The sequence below is a fragment of the Pholis gunnellus genome (assembly GCF_910591455.1).
Source record: "Pholis gunnellus genome assembly, chromosome: 21".
Taxonomy (NCBI): Eukaryota; Metazoa; Chordata; class Actinopteri; order Perciformes; family Pholidae; genus Pholis; species Pholis gunnellus.
In genome coordinates this window covers 8,046,091-8,070,499 of record NC_136548.1, presented here as the reverse complement: position 1 = coordinate 8,070,499, position 24,409 = coordinate 8,046,091, and the positions used below count along the sequence as shown (strand labels likewise).

The 24,409-nt window shown below is 43.2% G+C and overlaps 1 protein-coding gene across 5 annotated transcripts; it reads left to right on the top strand.

The window, feature by feature from the left end:
- On the top strand, nt 1-23,833 carry mpp2b (MAGUK p55 scaffold protein 2b; the record flags this gene model as incomplete). Of its 5 annotated transcripts, none has more annotated exons than XM_079183140.1 (12): nt 1-31; nt 11,071-11,171; nt 16,291-16,443; nt 16,701-16,856; nt 17,389-17,616; nt 20,467-20,598; nt 20,715-20,817; nt 21,896-21,964; nt 22,044-22,205; nt 22,511-22,713; nt 23,052-23,180; nt 23,655-23,833. In XM_079183140.1, 12 exons carry the CDS (start codon nt 1-3, stop codon nt 23,829-23,831), a joined length of 1,644 nt encoding a protein of 547 aa, XP_079039266.1. In that variant the 3' UTR covers nt 23,832-23,833. The 5 variants fall into 5 exon arrangements, with proteins under 5 accessions (XP_079039266.1, XP_079039265.1, XP_079039264.1 ...); XM_079183139.1 differs by having other exon boundaries at nt 11,071-11,195; XM_079183138.1 differs by lacking the exon at nt 1-31 and adding an exon at nt 1,908-1,998.
- Between the last annotated feature and the right edge of the window lie 576 nt (nt 23,834-24,409).

Sequence of the window (24,409 nt, the reverse complement as noted above, 5' to 3'; positions counted from 1 at the left end):
ATGCCCGTGGCAACATCCAGCTCTGACTCCAGTAAGTGACTTTGTCTTGCTATGACGAAGGCATCTCTGTGTGTGTGTGTGTGTGTGTGTGTGTGTGTGTGTGTGTGTGTGTTTCGGTGAGAAAGATATCGAGAGAGAGAGAGAGACTAGAGGGAGGAGATGTTGAATGGTTTATGGTTATTCCAGCGCTCGGGACATGTATCTCATCTCCAGAGTTCTAATGTGACTTAATGAGCTGGCTAATGGAGCGCTAAACCTCCAGCCTTAGATCAGTCATGCCTCGAAGGATTTGCTGTACCCTTTGCAGCCCTCTACGCATGCACACATGCACGTTAAACCTGCGCTAGTGGCCAGTAGTACAAATGCACACGAGTGCATGCACGAACATGCACACAAATGTCTGTTATTATGGATTGATGACTGATCAATGATGACTGAAATAGTACAGCGTGAAACCCAGAGGGTTAAGGGATTTGCAGTCACTTTTCGAGCGTCTTCCGTTGGTCGTCGTTAAAGAAAAGAAAGATCCAATTTAAAGTAAAGATGCTGTAAAGACATTCTGGCACTTGACAACAGAATAGTAACAGCTCACTATTAAAAAAAAAAGTCTTGCACCCTTTTGCAACATTTTCAACAGAATTGCTGTAATGTAAGTAAAAGATGTGGCGTCACATTGATGGCCTCTTTTGTTGGCATTGTATCAGAGTGACTTTTTAGATGTATGGCACTGATATGAAAGTTGAAGTGTAGCCCTGTAACAGCAGCAGAATTATATTTCACATTAGTCTCTAAACTGGCACATAGCCATGCTTCCATGCGTTTCCTCTTCACTCACTGCTGAGGGCACTTGATCCAGACACATAAAAGATTGAAAAGCCTCAGCCAGATGTCTGGGAAATTAGGAGTCTCAGTATATTCGGTAGCAGAGGACCAAATCTTCAACTCAGAGCTTCCTCGTGTATTATATCGCGTGATAATACATCGCAGGAGTCAGCTGTCGGATAGAGGGAGAAAAGCAGTTCCGCGGAGAGTTAAAATGTGTGTAGAGTTTCTTTTTCGTAATGGTCTGTCAGGCGGTCTTGATTTGCACACCAGCTGAGGGCTGAGTCGGGATGACTGGCATTTTTAGTAAGGCACAGTAAATTGTTTCTCCAAGCCAATTCATGTCTTTTTTTTTTTTTTTTTTTTTCAAATTTCAAGAGCAGCATTTTCAGGAAGGCTATTTTTGCACATGATGGGAGAAGGGTTAGAGGAGGGTCAGCGTTGATTACAAACAAGACGATATTTTTCAACTCCTGTCGGCAAAGGGACTCTTTATGAGCAGAAAGCACAAATATAAACTTCCCAATATATAATATGTCCCTTCACTGAATGTATCTGCAAGGCTGGGCTGTGTTTGTACATGTGTCTGTGATCTCGGTAATGGAGGGTCATCACTCCATATATGTGTCTGCTCCCCACGCACAACCTCCTCGACCGATCCTCCTCTTTACAAGCCAGCCTTCTGCAGCTCTTTCCCCCGGTTAACCCCACAGGGAAGCCCGGAGTGAAAATCGCCCTGCCTCCTTTCTCCCTCCTCCGAGAGAAAGCATCATACCTTCCTCCCTCTTTCTTCCCTAACCCCCCCCCCTCCTCCCCTTTCTTTGCTCATGCACACAACCCTCTGTCGTCTCCATTCATTCATGTGGAGGAGAAGACGCTCAGCCAGGCATAGCTTATACACATTCACGTCAAGAGCAGGTGGAGAAGGGAGGAAAGAGCGAGGAGCTGTTTTTGCCAGAAAGAGAGGAGAGAATCAGGTACAGAGAGGGAGAGAGAAAGAGAGAGGGAGATCTCTCAGCCTGCCTCAGATACAGTATTGGGTGTGTTACTGTGAGTGTGGGCACTGTAGAGAGGTGTTGTTCACCATGGCTGGCAGCCTGTTTGGAAGGCTCTCCCTGGACGAAGAGGACTCGGCCAACTCCCTGGAGGGCCTGGAAATCAAGCTGGGGGGAGAAGGTAAGAACACCGGGTCCTACCTGCTGGGTGTGTGTGTGTGTGTGTGTGTGTGTGTGTGTGTGTGTGTGTGTGTGTGTGTGTGTGTGTGTGTGTGTGTGTGTGTGTGTGTGTGTGTGTGTGTGTGTGTGTGTGTGTGTGTGTGTGTGTGTGTGTGTGTGTGTGTGTGTGTGTGTGTGTGTGTGTGTGTGTGTGTGTGTGTGTGTGGGATGCAGGATTAGTTTAGACAGATGACTTCTGCAGCTATATGTTTTGTCACAGGTTAGGGAAGGATATACTGGACAGAAACTGTGGGGCAGCCGAGAAGGATGAGTCGCTGTTAAAATGCAACTATGCAATATGCTTCTGCACACATCGGTGGTTGAGGGCTATTTGGTGGTTTTAAATTCGCATTGCACCTGCTCCTGATGTGCTGGTTCAAACCACCTGAGTGTGATGAAGATGAGCAGAGACGGATTAGGACCCAGGGCAGCGTGTGATGTACAGGAATCTGAGACAAGCAGACTACAAAGACAAGACGGCAGTCAGCAACGTGCAGGGAAAACATGCCACATTTTCTTCTGTTTAGTTTACAGCGAGATGCCTTGTGGTAAACTGTGAGCAATAAAGAGTGAGAGACGGAGGATTGCACTTTGAGATAAGTAAAGAAAGCAAAAAAGATAAGAAGTCATTCAAAGATGAAACAGCCTGTTTTAAGAGCAAGTGCATATTTGTTGTATTGGATGATAATGCACAGATAATGTTAGCTCACACAGCATGGAGTAGGAAGTACCATACATTCAATTCATTATTGATGGAGCTCATTAATACTACATGGGGTTGCATACTACACAGTAACATGTTGTGAGTCCATAGCTATTTATGGTCTGTTTTGTCCTCGCCTCTATTTGATGTTGTCATGTTAAATTAGTTGAGGTTAGAAGCATCATTGAATCATTGCCTCGTGAGTCTATTGCACGTCACACAGTATACCATGTTGCAAGATATCCTCTGCTCTGTAATGTAGCTTGACAAGACAGCGGTGACAGCCATAATGAATCACGTTTTCTGTCAAAGCATTTGCATCCCGTCTATCAGTTCAGAGTGCATGTGTGTGAGTGTTTGTGAGAGAGAGAGAGACACAGAGAGAGAACGATAAAGAGAGACCTCTAGTGCATTGTACATTCATGGAGAGTAGGTAGGGGGTCATTCATATGCAACAGTGTTCTGATCAGAGAGAGCACGCTTGAGTGTCAGACTCACAACCTTCAAATAACTCTTTGGCTCTCTCACTTTCCCCCCCCTCTCTCCACACACACACACACACACACACACACACACACACTCATAATACACAGTCTCTCTTCCCCAACGAACCTTCACACTATCAGAGGAATATTCTGTGTGCCGACTGGACTAATGAAGCCGTGTTCAAACACAGATGACGGATCATTGAGTACAGTGTGTTGGTAGGATTAGGCTGTCAAAGATAATCGCTGGGTTTCAAGAGAATAGGACAATTTTATTCAGTTCCGGCTGAGGGTATGAAGTGGTGACACTGGCAATTATTTCATCCGTATCGCACCCCGACGATCTCTGTTTGCTCTTTCATTAACCGCTGCGAGGAAAATAGCTGCACACACAAAGTCGAAATGTTTCCTTCCTAACAGTCGATAAACTTGTTCGTGTTGGTTCCCCCCAAAAAAAACAAAAAAAAGTCACATGAAATCATCCCTCGCCCAGACTCTCCACGGGCTGAGGTGTAATGCGAAGCTGCTGTCCATTTGCGAAATGTCAACAAAGATCACAAAGTGTTGTCTCCAGTGGTGACCTTCAGCCAGCTAATAAGGCGATCCAGCACGCTCCCATATCCCGCCAGCTTGAAACAAGCATCACCATGGAGATGGGATGGTTTAAATGGCAGCTTTAAAGTCTCTCGTCCTGCTGATTGGCTACCCAAGAGAGAGGAGGTCAGGGTTACAGTTTTCCCCCTGAAGATGTTGCCAAATGATAGAATTCCTGGTTTCTTTTCAGTTTCCTGGATGAATTAAAGGCCTTTAATATCCATAGTACTGGGGATTTGAATTATATTGGCTGGTTACATGCTCAGGACTTAGTAAAGATGCACCGATCGAAACTTGCTGCAGTTTTGGAGTCATTTCATTTTTAAAGTTTTATTAAGAACGAAACATGTATTTCAATTTTCCATGAAAGACAAAACCTTTGTGTTTGCTGTCAATTATAGTTCTTAGAAAGAAAGAAAGAAAGTCGGAATCAGCAGTTCAGACTTTTAAAACATTGGAACCGGAATCGGAGAACAAAATTGCATTGGTGCCTTTCTACTAATCAGCCACAAGTGGAAACACCTGTGTGATGCAGGACCTTTACATTCACACACAGAGTATTGTCTTAGTTTCCCAATGCTCAAAGTTTACATCAAGACCCTAAAGTCCAACCGTAGTAACTGTATATAACCTGTCTATAACTGCACTTGTACAGTAGAAAATATAAAAAAAGAATCACATTTTCTGCGGTCTATAATTATGCTGACCAAATGAAGAGAGCTATCGAAAGCAAGCCTGTACAAGCTATACACACACACACACACACACACACACACACACACACACACACACACACACACACACACACACACACACACACACACACACACACACACACACACACACACACACACACATTAGCCACACAAGTACATTACTTAATGGATGTGCCCACACATGCTTCACACAGCGTTCTCTGAACCTGTCATGATGAGCTTGTCCTTTCAGTGTTCACATTTTAGCTGTAGTAGTTGTATTCTGTTAACCTGATGTTTGTTACACAGAACCATCTGAGAAGCAGTCATTATAAACTGTCTTGAGTAGGGCTGGCACTTTCAAAAAATATTTGGCAGTTGATTAAATGAACAATCTGTCAATCAAACTCTTGCCAGTTAGGAGAGGAGCAAAAACATCCTTTTTCCATTGAAGAAATGCAGCTCTGATATAGCTGATGCTATTGCAGCATCTCCGCCATTGTTGTTTCGGACAAACAGGCCTCTCTCCGTGTCGTCTCTCACACCTAAGACACGCCCGTAGCCACGCTCCTCACAGCTGATTGGTCCCCGCTCTGGCTTTCCGGACACGAACGCGTTACACATAATTTGCAGCCTGACGAGATGGATTTTTGTGTGATATGCAATCCTGCGATTCTCGGGTGATCTCGTGTCATTGCGAGAATCCGGCTGCCGTGCAAGGCAAGTAAATCTGTATGCTCGGAAGAAAAACACTTTACACTCTGCAAGGACGTCATGGCAAGGATCGAGCACATACCATAAGGACAAATAATTCATATACTTCAGTCAGAGATGATTCATCGGTATGGTACGCACAAAGGAATATACTTCATTCCAATGAAATTCTCCACCACAGTCTTAGACGTTCATCTTTCACCACCTGAGGGCCGGATGGTAATTATATTGTGCTGGAGAGCAGGGAGCAGAATCAAATCTAATCAGAAGCTTAAAGTATTTAATAAAGTCTGTCAGGGCCCCGAGAGTATTTTATGACATAGATGGGACTTTTGGCTTATTTTAAATAGTTTCAGGGTCATCCGCAACATGCTCATTTTCTGTTCATTTTAATGGAGAAATAAAACTGCAGTAACTTCCAAGTGTTTCCAGGAAACATGAGAATATCAATGAGTTTTTGGGGAGAAGGCTGCTTAGAAATCTGTCGGTGTTTTCACAGGACAAAGCAGGTGTTATTACTGCGGAGTCGCTCTGCACACTGAAAAGCTTAACATTGGTACCAGTTGAAAATACCCTGATTAATGACTAGCAGGTCATCGCCGTGACAGACTTTCAATTTTCTTTTCAGTGTAATTCTGGTTATACAAATTTGAAGTCCATTTTCCAGACTGAGGCATGTTTTGTATAGTAGAAACACGATGATACATATTCGGTACTTCAGAATACATTGTTCCTCATGGTGCTTGTTTGAGAATCATAGAAGGAAATCAAAGCGTCCAAAGTGCTTAAAATTGCATAAACCCAATTTACTGTTTCAGTTAAACAGACTCACTCACCACCGAATTTCGCACCTCCTCGAGCAGAGGGCTGTAGCAACGCTCATGGTCAGTGTGTCGCACACCGCAGCCGATCGTAAACACCGTTAATACCGTGCGTATTGATTGGGCAGGCTCATTGGTGGTCTAACCGGTCCTCCAGTCGGATGGTGGAGATGATGTATGATGATTAGGCACCGCACCCCTCACTTTTTGTCACGGGCATGTAAATACTCTGGCATTCTGCCATGAATCTCTACATTTCTGTATGTATTGTCCAGTTGCATTTTTCAAAGTTTTAGTCTGCTCAAATTTCAAGCCAGCATTTGCAGAGTGGAGTGCGGTTACACAGTGTTCACACAAATCAAACAAACTGTACTTTGGGGTCAAGTGGCTATAATCGCTATGTTGTATCAAATGACCTACAAAGACTTTTTAACCAAATCTTCAGCGCCAGAGCTTTGTAGCACGTTTCAGTTCATTTGGTTGTCTGGCCTGTTTTGGTTCTGTCCCACCACTGTTCTATTCTAAGCGAAGAAGCTCTAAAAACCCACCGTACACTATACTGCTCAGCACCAAACAGCAGACAGACATAGTTAGCAAGTTGGTGGAAACCAAACACAGAGTACACCTCCTGTGCTAGGTTATGGTCTGCCTATTACCTGTTAATATGTAATTGTGCTTCTTTCCCTTACATTTACTCTATTTGCATAGAAAGACAGTTTGTTTATCTCAATAACTTTCGGCAGACCAGACTGCTTTTATTGGCAGAAAGTAGAAAGAGACGGCCGCACACCGTACTCCTCTGTGTTTACGTCCCCATGAGGATTCAGCATGGCAACACTGTGCCGCATCTCCCACATCTTTTCCCTCCGTGCCCACTCCATCCTCTCTGTGTTTCCCTAACCTCCGCTCCATAGCAACAGAACAACCTTCGCTAAGTGCTGGCTAAGAGGTTCATGTTCCCCCGCTGTGCTCTATCCACAAACAATAACGGCCCAGGTTGTTTGGCTGCCTCCATGACATTGAGTTTAATTGTAACCCTCACTGGAGCTGGAGTTGCACTCGGATGAGACTTTAAGAGACAAAAGCACCTTTTTGTTCAGGGTTGCTTCTGACTACATGTGCTCTGCTGTCACCGCGGCAAGCACGCTCCTATTCTGCTAACCTTTGTTAAGAGGGGATGCTCGAGGCCACCACAGTGCATTTTATTATAAAGTAGGATTTAATCTTCTTCTTTTTTCTTTCGTTTTCTCTAAAGCTTAATTGGCAGTTGTGTGTACACCATCTGAGTCTCTTGGGAACTTTGACATGTTTGTCCTGATTATTTATCTGCTCTACTGGGTCTCCTCTTTATTGAGCCTTAAATCCAGAAGATGCACTGTAGTGAAGGACATTCTCAAGCATGAAAAGAGCTTGAAATGTGACAAACATTTCCCTGGAAGAGCACATGTTTGTCTGCACACCTGAGTCCCATTTTGTTTTCATAAGCCCCCCCACCTGCTAAATGGAGTTCTCTAATGGTATCAAGTTACTGTGTGTAGTATCGGGAATTTAGGTTCACTGGAGCGAAAAATGACTTTCGCCTAAGCTCTCCCCTCTAAAGGCTCAGAGGATGAAAAAAAAAAAACACCCGAGTATATTATTACGCAAATGTCTACATGCAATTTTGACGCTGGAATGGGACATGAGCAGAAGAAAGATCAATACTGTGAGTGATTTTAAAAAGAAAATGCAGTTTGGTACTGGCTGTGCATTTCTGTATGAGGTGTATGCATGGGATGATGGCTTTGACAGCAGCAGTATACAAGATGAAATACTCCACCTGAATACTAAAGAGAAAGTTGCTGTTTAGATGCGATAAGTAAATAGGTACAGTATCTCAGTCTGACATTCAGACCTCTTCCTGTCTGAACTGTTGACCCGTATGACCAATCCTGTGTTGTCTTTGCTTTGATGCTTGCCAGTGAAAGTAAGAGATTTAACCCTATGTATCTATATAGAGAGAAGAAAGGCTAAGAGACCAGAGAAGGAGGACAAGTTGGATTTTTAATGATCTCTATGAATAATAGAACGACTCTAGGCATACTCAGCACTGGAAAAAAAAAAAAAGGCTATTATTCTCCGGTTCCTTTCACACCTTCTCTGTGACGTTCGAGCATTGGCACTATCGCAGAATATGAAATTCGCAAAGTCAACATCCTGGATGCACTGCAGAGGACCAATCAATTTGATCCGAATTGTAACGTCTGATTGGAAGTGGAGAGGAGAACACGATCAGTGACGTGTGAATGTGTTGAGACAGCATGGGCGTGTGAGACAAAGTAGTGAAAGTAGTGAAACAATGAGAAACTGAAGAAAGAAAAACAAACTATCTCCACAGTCCACACACGTCTACTCAGAGGCGAGCTAACATCGTTGAAAAGTGACGATGTGGCAACAACGCCGGCGTACAGTTGCGGTGATTAAAGAGACTTATGGAGGACTCGTAAGCCGAGCCTGCTGGTCTGATATTCTCTGCCAGGCGCAAATCTGGCAACTGTCCTGCTGGAGCAGAGCCGGCGTTTGAGGGGAAAATAGAAGCGAAGCGAGACTTCACTGCGGAAGGAAGACTTGTGTAATTATTTATTTGATTAACTTAAAGTACTTCCTCTGGCCTTCTTGCCTTTCTGTCTTTTTAAATGTGCGTGAAAATCGAAGATGAGGACAGTCGTTCTTCTGACTGTTTGTACATGGATATAGAGTAAATGTGCACGTAAAAATACCTTTTTTTAAAACTCAGAAGAAGACCGAAAATAGTTTTCTCAAAATATCTATTACCTCATCACTCTTCTTTAGGCATCTTTACAGAAAACAACCCCCACTGCTCCGCTGAGCAATAGAAACATAAATCATGTGCCAGCTTCGTGACAGACCTGAGCCGCACACAAAAAACACAACTGTTGTGTTGTGTGTTAACAACGACTGCCACTGAAACTCCCACTGTCCATATTGTTCAATTTTACAGCATCAATAAACACACTTTTTGTCTTCCTGTGTTTTCACTCCTCTCTATAGAATATCAACTTGAAACATGAGTTTGTTCATAGAAAGGATAATTATAAGGGGATTAGAGAACATTTTCTGTTTGAGTTGATAGTGTTTGAGTCCACAATGTAATTTTGTTGTTTATTGTCAATAGAGCAGCTGCAGGCTGCACATCAATGAAACATGAAACCCGCCGAATAAAATCATGGTTCTCTGGGTCATATTCATGACTCCCAAGTTGTCACAAATCTCGATTTTCACAAGACAAATGCAAATTCTTCTTTCAAGTGATGTTCTGCGAATCATTGAAAACTTAACTTCACCAGCACGGTGCGATGGAGGGCCGAGGCCAGCCTATCTCAAGCTGATTGCCATGAAGCGTTGCACAGACCATAGACTGCATGGTTCATGCATTCATGCTCGGGATAAATTGTCGCTTTGGTTTGTGTCCGAAAACTTGCAAAATTAAGAAATTTGCCATCTGTTTAAGCTGTACTTTATGTTTAGTGCTAATAAGCAAATGTTAGCATGCTAACACGCTGAACTAAGATGTTGAAAGTGGGAAACATTAAACCCTCTAGACATGGTCATTGTCATTGGCTCAGAGCACTGCTGTTCTTAAGAATAGCCTCACAGAGCCGCTAGTATGGCCACAGACTTGTTGTTATTTGTCACTTTAAATGCACGAGTATCTGTATAAATGTACCAGGAGCCGACCATTGATCTCCTTTTTTTCCTGTAGTCGTGTACGTGGGGCTCATTTTTAAAATATGCTAGCTTTCTAGCTCGCTCCTCTGTAGTTTACAGTAGAATAAATCCATATACTTTATACCACTAATAGGAAAACCGTACAAGATAAGTGCTTTTTGAGGATTTATTACATTGCAGCAGCTCTCATGTTTTATGTTATTATGCATACTGGGTATCCAAAGTCTCCCTTGCTAAGGTGCAACATGTTTATGTGGGTCTTCTTACACAAAACTAATTAACTGCCCTCTAATTGGACCATTCAACCCCTTAACGCTCTGCTATGCCCTTATTAGGGCATGAGACTTGTGAAGTGGGTCGTGCTTGATCTGTAGTGGATCACCCATCTGCCTGCATTGTGGGGGGGGAAAAGGTTTGTATATTTAGCTTTGCAAACAAAGACCTCCGTGTCTTTTGAGTAAATGAATGTTCCCTGTGAATAAAAATGCCCACTCCTCTGTCATGTCCGCTGTGATTAATGCCTGCTGGTGCGTCATATTCCACGTCTGTGGAGACGCTCTGAAGCTAGAATGAACGTTCCTTGACCATCAGCGAATTGTAGACATCATCTGCCGATTGATCGGTCGTCTTATTGATTGATGTCTGCGCTTTAGAAGTTTGATTTAGCATCTTTAAAAAAGGGCTGCACATGCGTGCATGGATTTCCTTTTCTGGGCTTATGATCAATTGACTTTCGTCCATATTAGAATCGAGTCTTATCTGGCTTTTTAATCAAGGGGCTTTAGTTTAGTACCGGCATACAGACTGAAATAGACTGAAAAAATCATACGCAAACTGACAAAAAAGGTTTATTCTCTTAGCAACTTTGTTGTTGTTTAGCGTGTGTGTGTGTGTGTGTGTGTGTGTGTGTGTGTGTGTGTGTGTGTGTGTGTGTGTGTGTGTGAGTGTGAGAGAGAGAGTGAGAACGTGCGCATAGTAGGGAGGAAGTTGGGAGTTGTGGGAGAAAGATACTGTCGTTTCCGACAGACATAAGAGGGGGGTGACTGACAGAGGTGAAATTGCTTGAGAAAGGATGTGATGCAGCTCCCATCCCTCCTCCCTCCTCCCTCCCTCTCACTTTGCCTACAGCCTCCTCTCATTCAGCCACGCAGTATGAACTACTGTAAATGTTCTCTCTCTCGCTCTCTCTCTCTCTCTCTTTCTCTCTCTCTCTCACTCTCATTGGGGTGATCTATTCAGTCTATTTCCCACGGGTAACAGTAGAATATCTTCTTTTTGTCTGTGTGTGTGTAGCCATGCATCAGGCCCTGGACACGCTGAGTGACAGCACAAGCTCCACAACTGCCAATGACCTGGACCTCATCTTCCTCAAGGGCATCATGGAGAGCCCAGTGGTGAGAACAACTTTGTACTGTAAATGTATGTGGGTGTGTGTGTGTGTGTACGTGTGTGTTCAGAGCTTTTAATGGGACTGTTTCCAGTTGGATGGACAGACTAATGGATGAGTCAATGAGAAAGGACTTTCACTATATAGCAATTACATCCCAACAATACAGGCTACTTATATTTAGTTGGGTGTCAGTGTATCAGCTGCAAAATGAAGCATGTTTTATGCATGCGCATTTACAATTTAAATGCATTTGGTTAAATGGCGATACAGTTTTGCATTTTGTCTTAACATTAGAATTTGATTCCAACATCATCATTTACGGCTGCCTTTTCCTGCATTTACGCTGACACGTAATTCATAACTAATCATTATGTTTTCACAGCGATTTGCATTTGCTGTTTTTACAGCATCATTACATTTACATTTCTAATTTCTGCTTGCAATAATTACCCTCAAAAGACAACTTAAATTCATCATAAGACAATCACATTACCGTATGAATGGCCTTGCTTCATTGTTTTCTCATCAGAGACATTTTATTTTCGCTCGGTGTCGTTCAGGCAGCAACATTCAGATGAAAATCTAAATAGCCAAAGAGCAGCTCCCCTCTTCGCTGCTTCGTCCCGCCACTGGCCTCATTGATTTCCGAAAGGCTTTGAGTCATTTCATAACTTTTTACGTTGTGAAACGGGATGTTCGGATAGAAGCTTACATCAAGAGGTGTTTTTATTTTATTTTGAAGTTCAAACTCGAAGGAGGAGAAATATGTTTTGGCAATTATTTGGCGTATGATAAATATTTAGCTGAACAACACAGAGAAGACATCCGTCTTTTTCTGAAGGGACTGTTAACATTGTTGCCCAGCTGTCAGTCATTTTAACAAGGCAACTCAACATTTCTATTGCCGATCAGAGCAAAAGATTGAAATAGCAGTCAGTGAGCAGCACAGTTACCCGTGACACGTTTGACAGGTTGACGAGTGCAGCAGCCCCTGTGATCGATGGAGAATCCAGGAATGAATGGCAGCCATTACGTTTTACACTTTTGTATTTATTCCGGTCATGATTCACTTGCACATTATCCATAAGATTTTGAGTGAAATGTTTCTTTCCTGAAGACAAGGTAAATGGGATCACAGATTTACATCAATCCCCTACTCGTAGTACCATGTCATCTAGTGGGAGAGGAGAATATGTAGAGCCAGCAGCACCGTGTAGTCCAACGCAGTAATACTCAAATCCACACTGCTGAAGCACGTGTATTACAGCAGTCGAGAAGGATCGAAGGGTTTTCCATGCTAGACATACTTTATACATGTGCCTTGTTCTGTTTTGTTGATCAGAATGGACAAGTTACATTTTCAAAATCAGTGTTGCTTTCGCACAGATTTATCTTGGACAGTTGCCCAGACGTTGGATTAAAGTTTGTCCTGGATGGAAGCAAATCAGTGAAGTTATTCCAAGAGACGTGGCTGGCAATTGTCTTGTTGTTTTGGCTAGTCTCAAAAATATTTCCCACCAAAATAATGGTAAACAACACAGGTTAACGGTAAACCCAGATATGATGAAAGAATATATTCACACTATTCAGACCTTTCAAACAATATCCACCATCTGTCTCTCTTTGTTCACATTTGGTAAGTTTATTTATAGTTAAATGAAGCTCAGCTGCAAGGGGGTTCTATGAGACAATATGTCTGTTTGCAATATGTAACACAAATTAATTATTGTCTTTTAGAGCCGATTTCGGAAACTACAATCAGCTGTTTGTTTCAGGTCTCACCGCGACTAATGGACTTTTGACCAGAAATACTTACAATTCTATTCCTCGCTGAATTACACTCAAGTGAGTGGTTCAATAGTGATTTGATCCAAAACAGGGTTCACAGTTTCATGATTGATGGCAAATCATCCATTTCCAGCAAACTATCCCCAAACCGTTCTTCTTCTTGAGCGGTGACATCCACCCGATATTCTTCCAGTATTTCAGTTTATACAGAACAATATGTTGAATTATGTTGGATAGAAGATTAACCAAGCATGATGCATGTTTTCTTTCTTCCACTGAAACACCACTAAAGTTCACTGTCTGCGTAGCAGCAGGTATTGAAATGAATTTACTTAGTTCTCCTTATGAAGCCAATCCCAGCTAGTTCTTCATATACACGTGGAGCAGAGAGATGAGGTTGTTATGGAGAACAGCTTTTTGAAGTGAAAGAGCTTAGCAGTGGCAGAAAGTCTGTCTTTCTCTGGTGTTAAAAGTCTTCCTCTTCCACTTCTTGCCAAGAGCCCAATATACATAAAAGTGTGCAACAGGAAGAGAAGGAAAGAGTACACATCTGTTCACTGCAAAAGTACGCAAGGAGAAAAGTAGAGATGCAGTTCACGTCGCGTACTGAAATGAATTCTGTGCCTTTTCCTTTATGGTTATTATGCCATCAACAGTCATTAGTATGGATTACCACATTTATCTTTCGAACTTTGCACGGTCAGTGTTAGCTGGGTGGCACTGAGGTGGTAGCTGCTTGTGGCCGTGAGGCCTCTCTGACCGGGGAGATGAATTGGTCTGCTGGGCTACAGCTCAGAGACTCACACAAAGAGCCAGAGGTAACACATTATGCAGCCTCATACAGGGATTCAGAGGCATTGCTGCTCAGGAAACTTGGAGATGGAATATCCACAGGGAGCAGCAGGGAGCACTGCATACAAAGCCTCCCGTACTGCTCAAAGCAGAGCCTCTTCTGCTCCCTTCCAGCCCGATTTCTCTCCGTCAATTTGTTTTTGGTTTATTTTCACTGAAGACTAAGATTCATTTCCTGTACGTGTGCGTGCCGGAGTCTTAATAGCACAACGCTGGTATTTGTACGGGATGGCTGTGAGGCTTCTCAGAGACATTGTATTGATGAGCACTACCATAAAAGATGAGTCTGCTGATGCAAGCTACGAGTAAAGACGCCTTGCTCAAGGATGTGAAAATGATTTCCAAGATGACCACATGGTGGATCTATAAAGGCTTAACAAGCTATCACTTGATGTGCTGAGAGTGTAAAGAGCGCGATAACAGGGGCGACAGAGCAAGGGTCCATGCCTGTGTGCGTATGGCATGGTGACGTCAGTGAATTGTACTGATTGCACCCCACTCACTACAGAATGATGCAATCAGCCCAACCTGCAATTCTGTAATGAATCTGAAGGGCGATTCGGCCAACAATGAACAGATACCGACAACAGGCGCTAGCTATCATCACGCAAGAGGGCTTCCACAGTGCTCCATTATCATCAGCTATGACTGTGGCACTGACTCAATGCTTTGCTCTATATCTGACTCAATGAACTGCATTTAGACTTTTAGTTATGTACCTACCTTGTACTTTTTAACTTCCAAGCCATCGCATTTCCCCTGTTCAGACTGTAAACGACACGACAATGTGGAAAAAACCCTCAGTGTATTGAATTCAACTGTTTTGTTTTTTTATTGCAAATTAATTCAGGTTTTCATATCCAAGATGATGAATATGTGATTTTATATGTCTTCCTTTTAAGTAATTTCACCTTTATCAGCCACCATTGATGACCGTTGGGAGCAAGATTGATCTAATTACAGCACTGAGCTTTAGTGGTGAGATGTGCTTCTTTTTCATATTGGAGAAGAGAAGTTTTAGGCCAACTAAACTATGTCATAGAGATGCAGAATACAATTATGACACTGCTTTGTCATTTCCTTTTGGCCTTTAGAACAGCAGTGCTCATTAGCCTTTATAGCTGAGATGTCCAGGTGGGGACAAGGAAGATTAGTAACGTCTTGCAATTATAATGAAATGGGAATTTTAAAAAGCCTTCAAATTTCAGTACTTGGCAGAATAATTGCTTAATAAGCAGTGTCAATGATAGAGTTTATATCATCAACCTGAAAGGCCGATAGCAAAGAAAATGCTCAATGTAATAGGACAGTACGAAAACATGCTTATCCTTGTCGTTTTTAGTCAATTAGTAATTTTTATAACTAATTTAAAGTGGTATCAAAACAGACACATGCCTCAGAAAACAGTGTAATCATACAGCTGGCATGTAGTCCAAGGGCCCGACACTGACGGCTCTCTCCATCGGGTTACAAAGGATTCTGCCAAATCACTGAATCACTGTGTTTAAGCCCGTGTGCAAATAACTGTGCAGATAATGTGTGCTGTGCTAGTGTGTGTGTGTGTGTAGTGAAGTGCATACGATGAGGCTGTGTACATGCAGGCGATTGAGAGAATATCTGTTTGTGTGTATCTGTGCACCGTATCCTGTCTCTCGGCAGGGATCCTTCCTCTCTTCCTCAGACAAACAAACAACGTGGCTGCCAGAGTAGTCATCAGTCCCACCAGACAAATCCTCTGTGGGGAACGCCTTTGACACTGTGGGACTACAAATACAAGATTGCTGGGTGTACAGCTGCAAGGAGTGCAACTGTAAATGACGGTTGACATGTGAAGGGTTTAAACAGTATCTATGTCTTTTGTTAGTTGATTCAATTTCATCATATTTCAGGATAGAAATCTCATTTATTTGCAAAACAAATATGGTGTATAACATAACAGAAATATCCCAGTGATAAAAAATGAATGGCTTCATCCTTTCCCATCTGGTGCATTTTGCATCTGCGACTTGGTACCAGAGACGTGGAAGCCATATCCAATAACCACAGACCCGTGGCAGCAGAGAAGGAGAAAGTGAAAAATGAATGTTCCCTGAAATATTGATGTTTCACAGCAACATACTGAAGACTCCTGCCGGGTGCAAGATTTGACCTAAGTTTGTTCTTGTTTTTTGTATCTTTCATTGAGGATTTATAAGTGCAGTCTGCACGTCGCTCTCAGCAGGGGTTGGCTTCAGGTTGCTGTCGTTTTGTTATCGGCGTTGCTGAATAAAAAATAAACGGTCCTACAGTAAGTCAGAAAACATGCCATTCTAATTCAGCAGAGTGCATCAACTGCTCACTGAGAAGGTGCGCGAAAGGAACTAGATGCCATAGATTCCTTTTCTGAAAGACTGGTAGAGGCACATCAGGGGATCAGGAAAATCCTGGCACTTGGAGAAGGAACCTCTGAAGTAACATCTGTTTTATATTCATTAAAATCCCAGGCCCACGAGCAGTTTGAGGAGCCCAAGCTCGAGGCTGTGAGGGAGAACAACGTGGAGCTGGTCCAGGACATCCTCAACGAGCTCAACCCGCTCTCAGACAGGAGCCAGGCAGTGGACGAGCTGGTCCGCATCCTGAAGGAGCCTCACTTCCAGGTCTTGCATCTCGCAGCAAACTGTAGCTTGAATTGATTTCTTTTCAAAGTGATGTTCATGCTTAATGATGCTAGCATGGATTAGATTGGTATGGAGCTAAAGTAATTGTTTCAGTCCATGCGGTGACTGACAATTGCTCTGCACAGGCCCAGAGCAAGGACACCCTGGTTCGACAGTAAAGCATGATCCTGTAAAAAGAAATACCCGTTTGTCAATGCCATCCTCAGTGCTTGTGTCACCTGCTGCTCTGCTCACAGTCCCTCCTGGAGACCCATGATTCTGTGGCGTCCAAAAACTACGAGACTCCTCCCCCCAGCCCCTGTTCCTTCATGGACGCAGCCCTCAACAACCAGCCTGTTCCCCCAGACGCAGTCAGGATGGTGGGCATCCGAAAGGTGTCTGGCGAGCACCTGGTAAGTCTACTCCGTTAATGAGCAACCCACTGTAATCAGTGAGGCAGGACGGAGCCCTCCTGTCAAATGTGAACCGATTAAAACGCCTTAATTAATGGCGTCGTGATTTGTGTTTTGGAAGCAGCACGTGCCCTCAGTTTAATGAGATTTTTCCGTAGCGTTGTTAAAAAGAGAAACAAGTCAGATTCAAACTGCTTTGCAGCACAAAATAGGGGAGATTTATCTGCAGCACCTTGACATGTTGTTTCATACCAGTGATAACTTTGCCAGGTGCTGTATTGTCTAACTTGTCGCCGCCGACTCTCTGCCAACTGTTGGCGGAGTCACTCATAGGTTTCTCAATTTCACATGTTACTATACAGTGAAGGAAGTTGCTGGTGTCACAAAATCCAAATTGTAGCAAAAGTGAGGAAGCATAAGCGGAAACTGACTGGGACAAAAAAGGAGCACCAACTGACAGTAATTTAACTGTCAAAAAAGCAAACACACCCTGAAATGTATCTTTCTTTGAGCCTAAATGTCTTGTGTGTAGGGAGTGACGTTTCGAGTGGAGAATGGCGAGCTGGTGATAGCCAGGATCCTCCACGGCGGCATGATTGACCAGCAGGGTCTGCTCCATGTGGGTGACATCATCAAGGAGGTGAACGGCAAGGAGGTGGGCAACGACCCCAAAGTGCTCCAGGAGATGCTGAAGGAGGCCAGTGGCAGTGTGGTGCTGAAGATCCTGCCCAGCTACCAGGAGCCACACACGCCAAGACAGGTCAGCTGGGACACACACACACACACACATCAAAACAATCGTCGCAAGCATCTGTTTCTCACACACACACACACACACACACACACACACACACACACACAGAGATATATATAAAGAAGTGTGTAAAATCTGTTTATTACAATGGATACATATAGCTCATATACCATTTGTGCTCATTTACAGAGATATGACTACTTGTTTGAAATGTTTTAGTGATGCATTGAGTCTCATTCTCTCTGAAAGTAAAACACATTTCTGATCACCCATCCTGAAATAGATATTGTACAAAAGTTTTGATTACTTTGAAAGGATACTGTCATTTCCATCAGTCAAGTAAGTACCACTCACTGCTCTCCCTGGCACTCTCCCTGCTGCCTGTAACCTTGTATGCTGTGCCAAGAAGCATATATCTGCTGCTATAGCTTTGTAGATGACTTTGCCTATTTAGATGTAATACCTGCTTTCCAGCTTTGTCACTTATCCAAATGTAGGGTCATTTTCTGCTCATACATAATGGATCAATATTTAAAGTTGGCAAGAACAAGAAAGACAAAGAGGGATCGCACACTGACACTGGAGTCCTTTCCTGCTGCAGTTGTAAGGTTCACATTATAACAAATAATATTTTAGTTAGTGGGATATCCATTATTTGTAGGAAATTACTCAAGAGAGTGTTTTAACGGCTGAAAAAGATAATGGTGTGTTTGTGGCTCTCCTTTGGGTTGTGCTAGCTAATGAACACTCTCTTTCTAAGAACCAGATGAGGCTAGTCACACTGAAAACGTGACCCAGTTTAAACTGAGGGGGAAATAAACGAGTTACGTTGCCTGGTGATGCCAATAGGATGGGAGGATGGAGCACATCAGAGGATGCATGCAGATCGAGATGTGTTGGGCACAAGGCTCTGTGACTGATTGGTCTCAGCAGTAGAGAAGAGGAACATTGGAGCTTGAAGAAGCCATGCTAAATGAATTACTTACACTAGAAACCGAAATATACTGGAACACAATCTACAAGGAAATGATGTAGAGATGGTTTAGCACAGACATACGCATGTGTTTGAAGCATATTATTGCTGTTAAGTAAAAATATCTGTAAAAAGTCAGTTCAAAAGTTGGTTTCCTACCAGATGATACTTCACTTTTAGCCGCGCTATCAAAGTCAGTTGGTTGATCCGCCACTTTGTCCAGAAATATCTCAACAACTGTTGGATTGATTACGCTGACATTTTTACAGACATCCTTTGTGCTCTCAGCATGTTCCCTACTGACTGTGGTCACTTACTTATACTCGTACCAGCTAGGTTGACATCTCTGGTTTTGAGTAAAAACGTCTCTCAAAACTAGATGGATTGCCATAAAGTCCATTACTGTGGTTTATGACCAACTACGTGCAGAACTAATGACATTCCCATCAGCCTTTGCTGTTCTTTGTATTAATTACCAATTAGCAAATCGTAGCATTGTCATTGTGAGCATGTTGCCATACTTTCATTATGCTCAAAGCACCACTGTGCTGAAGCACAGCATGGCTGTAGACTCACACTATGACCCTTGGCGCTGCTGTGATGGTCATGATGCTCTACAAGTAGAAGTTGAGCAGGTTCTTCCAGTCACAGGTTTTTGTTTAACGTAACTACGTCAAGGAGCACTTCACCAACACTAGCTGACCTCACTTGGCTGTTTTTGCCGCTTTTGCCGCTTGTAGCGTTAACATCTTGTTTTACGTTATTCCAAGAGAATTCTGGAATTTTTGTAATCTTTGGAAATGAAAACATGTAAACTATATCAAAAGTGGAATTTGCAGGTTTACATATGACAGCAGCTGTTCAGTAGTTTTTTTCCCCTGATGGCAGCAGCCAATCTGGTGGAAATCATCTAAAATGGCTTTCATATACGAGACACCCACACATTTCTAAGGGTTATTAATTGAAGAGTGTGTTCAGAGTCACGGCCCTTTCGAACATTTCAAAAAGCGCAGACTTCTCTGTAAGAAGGCATTTCTACAGTATATCCAGAAACCAGAGCGTACAAGTCTTTTAGTTTTCCCTTTTCTGTGATATCAGCCCTGGATATCAAAGTGGCCACTTGAATACTTAATAGCGACCGTCCGTTAGAGATATTAAAAAGTGATTTGGCTGAGCGCCCACAGTGAAGTGCTGTGGAGGTAGATGTTGTACTGTGTGAGGAGTTGCGATGATAAGAGTTTGTTCGCAGAAGTAATCCAGCTGTCTTGTGTTTAACGCCTTGAGCTTTGCCGTCGCGTGGTGACTGAACTCAAGTGACAGTGACAGTGCCTGTCGGCCCATTGTGTCATTGCAGGGCTGGAAGGAGACACACAGTACAGTACAGTGAGGGCTGGCAGCCGTTTTATGCATCAGTTCAGTACGGGAAAAGGCGTCAAGAGCAAGGGGGGGGGGGGGGATGGGATAGTTGCTATGGCTACAGATTTTGGCTCCCTCTCTTTATTTCTGTGTCTGTCTGTCTGTCTGTCTGTCTGTCTGTCTCTCAGACTCCTTGTCCTGTCGGTGGGGGTTGGGATTCATGGTTTGGTTTGAGCTGAATCCCGAAGCCTTGAGACGTCGGTAAAGTGAGCTGAGAGATGGAGTAGACTTTAAGTGCTCAAGGCTGTTTGGCTGTTTCATAGCGCCGGACACTCACTCACCCAATCCATCGACCACACATCATGTACTGTTCATACAGCACACCAGAGGCAGCATATATATATTAATTCCCAGCCTGTCTATTCAATTAAATGTGTATTTTCTTTTGTATCAATCAGTCTGTTTTGACATCCCTTACAGCAGTTTGACTGACCCCTTCCCTCTCTTCGACATGTTTATCCATTCAGGCCTTTGTAAAGTGTCACTTTGACTACGACCCATCCCATGATAACCTGATTCCCTGTAAAGAAGCAGGGCTGAGCTTCAACAGTGGAGACGTTCTGCAGATTTTCAACCAGGAGGACCTCAATTGGTGGCAGGTCTGTACAAGTCCCACGATATTCAACATTTCTGTGCATCAATTGAGCTAAGACTGAGGGGGTTTTTATTCGCCTGCTTGTTAGCTTGTTGCCTCGTTCTTTGTGTGCCCTCACAGGCCTGTCACATAGAGGGAGGCAGCGCAGGTCTAATTCCAAGCCAGCTGCTTGAGGAGAAGAGGAAAGCGTTTGTGAAGAGAGATCTGGAGCTCACTACCACAGGTACACCTCTCAGCAGCAGAGCAGCAGAGAAGCACTTCTCGTTATGCAGATTCGACACAGGCTCCTCGCCGCACAAACACACCGGCAACAAAGACAACATCTGTTCCTCTCCATATCATACAAGCATTTCTTACGGCGCCGGCCCGCTCATCCTCCCCTCACCTCTCCAGTCTGTTACTCTTGTCAGTGGGCACTGGAGAACTGGTAATGAGCATCGCTGTGACTCAGGCAGCCAGATTGCAATCTGCTTGTGATTAAGCTGCAGGCTCTGCCCTTCGCAAACGGCTCTCCCGAGAAGGAGAGTTGATTGAGGAGTGGTGATAAGACCCCCGTAAATACAAACCTGATCAATAATCATCTCCTCTCTTATGAGATGCCGGGTGAAAAGAGGCTCTGCTCCTTTAGATTTATCGCCTCTGTGCCGTTTCCTCAGTAGCAGCAAAACAGGTGGTGAGTCACAGCCGGCAGCGTGCCCGTTACTTGTGGAGGAGAGGAAGATGACAGCCTCGCTGTACTGCCCTTGGAGCCTGGGAAGGACACATCTGTTTGCTAGCAGGCTTTTCCCATATCATACCAACTAAGAGCATGATTTGAATGAGAAGAAAATTGTTAATTGGTCCAATTCATACATTCAGGAAAAATACGTCATTATTTAGCTCTGTGGCTGTAAGGTGCTAACCACACATAGCTGTCACAGCCTGAAGGGTTGGATTCTGACATGGAAATAAACAACTGATCTCATGTTTGCTTCTTTTCTTGTCTCTGTTCATTAAGACATTCTGGCCCACGGCTTAAATAATCTGCCATATTGATCAAACGTGTCAGCAGATCGCCTTGTCACAGGTGTCCTCTGGCAGCAGACTGGTTGCACATTGACTGATAAATATTGGTGCACAGTGCCACCCAGTGGCCCTGTTTCTCTAATTCTAAAAAAAAGAGTTTGGATTTATGACCCTGCAGTGCATTCAGAGACATTCACCTTGATACTACATCATTTTGACTTTGTGGAAGTGGGTGGCAGAAACAAGCGCCAAGGTTGTGCGTTTTATTGAGTTTTTTTTGTTGCGGTCTGTCTCAGGTCCTCTCTGTGCTGGGATGGGTGGTAAGAAGAAAAAAAAGATGATGTATTTGACTACCAAGAATGCAGGTAACTCGCCAGACAAAGTATAAAATCACCGTCTTTTTTTTAATTATGTACACCTCCCTAATTACTAGTTTCTGACTAGAATTTGATCGACACGAGCTGCGGATATATGAAGAGGTTGCCAAGGTCCCGCCCTTCAGGAGGAAGACGCTGGTTCTGATTGGTGCGCAGGGGGTCGGCCGTCGCAGTCTGAAAAACAAGCTGCTGGTGTCGGATCCCCCGCGGTATGGCACCACCATGCCCTGTGAGTGCAGCCAATCATCATCACACTAAAACACATACGAAGACAGAAAATCCGTCTTTCATTTTGTTGTTGTTGTTACAGTGTTTGTCGTATTGTTGCATGCTGTGTTCCTGTTGTCATTTAACTCATCTTAGTTTGTAATCTTGTCTCTTGGTGTTGAACTTTGAATGTTTTTTTAATATATACATATTTGAAATTGTTATATTTTCTCCTTCTTTTTGTGATTTCATCCTTGTATTTTGTTTATTTTAGTCTGTATTTGCACGGTGCAAATGATCTATTTCGTCCTCTTTTCTATCCTTCAGTCACCTCCAGAAAGCCAAAGGTGGATGAGAGGGATGGCCAAATGTACTCCTTCATGAACCGTAGCGAAATGGAGTGCGACATCAAAAACGCTCGTTTCTTGGAGCATGGCGAGTATGACGGGAACCTGTACGGCACCAAGATCTACTCCATACACGAGGTGATAGACACGGGAAAGATCTGCATCCTGGACGTCAACCCACAGGTAGATTCTGTTCCTCTGCCATCTAAACTTCTTTCCATTAATTATGTTTTCAAATGTAAAGTACTTCACTATAAAATTCTATATTCAAACCAATTGCGTACAGCTCGTTGCTACTGAAGTCCTTTCAGGCGAAGCACACCATCAATGTTCATAATCGACATTATTTGAGACACTCAGCTTATTTTATTTGCACACATTAGCGTGATAGACTTGTTAGATGAAGATGCTGCCGTTGCATTTAAATCACACTCCCTGCTTAATAATTACGTATGTGTTACAGCTATTCCCAATGCTTGCTGTGCAGCGATGCAGTGATTTGTAAATGTTTTTCTCTGAAGGCTCTTAAAGTCCTGCGGACGTCAGAGTTCCTGCCCTATGTTGTCTTCATCGAAGCCCCGGATTTTGAGGTTCTCAAAGCTATGAATAAGTCAGCAATCGAGTCAGGAGTTGTTACAAAACAGTTAACGGTAAGCGCATGTTTTCTTACAGGCCTTGAAAACCCATTCTCTCATTCATGTTGTACTACGACAAATGTTGTCATTATATAAACGCTCAGTTGTTTAACTTTGATCGTTGCTTATTTAGTCACAGATATGAAAGAGAAGAAAAGAAAGGAATACTTTTAAAACCATGTTTTCATGCGGCTTTAAAAGTCAGTGGTCCTTCCATTAGAATCAACTAAACAGTTACATTTCGTACCCTAAATTAGTTCGACTGAAATGCATCACATGACAGAGTATTGTATTAGTAATTGGAATACGTAATGTGTTTGATTTAGTCGGCAAAGCAAATGGGGAAAGTTGAAACTAATTTGATTTCGGTTGCGCACGGCTTTCACTGTTTACTCTGTTCTTCCATTCAAGTAATTGCCTGCTCATTGTATTTGTGTTCACCTAATGGTCTCACTTGTCCCGCACCTCTCCCTGAGATGCTCTCTACAGGACTCTGAATTAAAGAGGACGGTGGACGAGAGCGAGCGCATTAAGCGGGCCTATGGACATTACTTTGATCTTTGCATCATAAACGACGGCCTGGAAGCCACGTTCCGAAGTCTACGGTCGGCACTGGACAAACTGTCAACGGAGCAGCAGTGGGTTCCTGTCAGCTGGGTCTTCTGAAAGTCCCCAAAGAGCACACCAGCAGGGTGCCGGGTCCACAGGCCGAAGGTCAGAGGACGGTTTGGTAGCTCCAGAGGGGCTGTGTCCATGCAGCCATTGCTGGTGGAGGTCTGTAGTGAAGCGCCAATGGCCAGCCTCACGTAGAGCGTTTTTGTACAAACTTAGTGTTCCTCTGTTGAGCCCAATGTCAAGTTGTACTTTATTTGTCAGAATTGGGATAATTTAATTGAAAAAAAGAAGGGTTTAGAGTTGATTATGAGGTTTAGTGCAATAGTGTGAGTGAGTGTGTGTATGTTATCATAAACGTGATAATAGACTTAGAGTAAAGAACATGTTTGCAGACAGCAGCGCTCTAGTGAAGGTTTTCGTTGAAGGATATTGAACTTTTTAGCCTTTTCCTACTTTACGTAGTGTAATGTTTACATTGGATTGGTAGGACAGTGAAGGAAAGATACCAAATGTTTGTGATAAAAACTCAATATTTTACCATTTGATCATACAGTATGATTGTATGTGCTCATACGTGTGCTTTATATTATGTCGCCACTAATTTGAAAAACAAACAGCAATAGATCGTT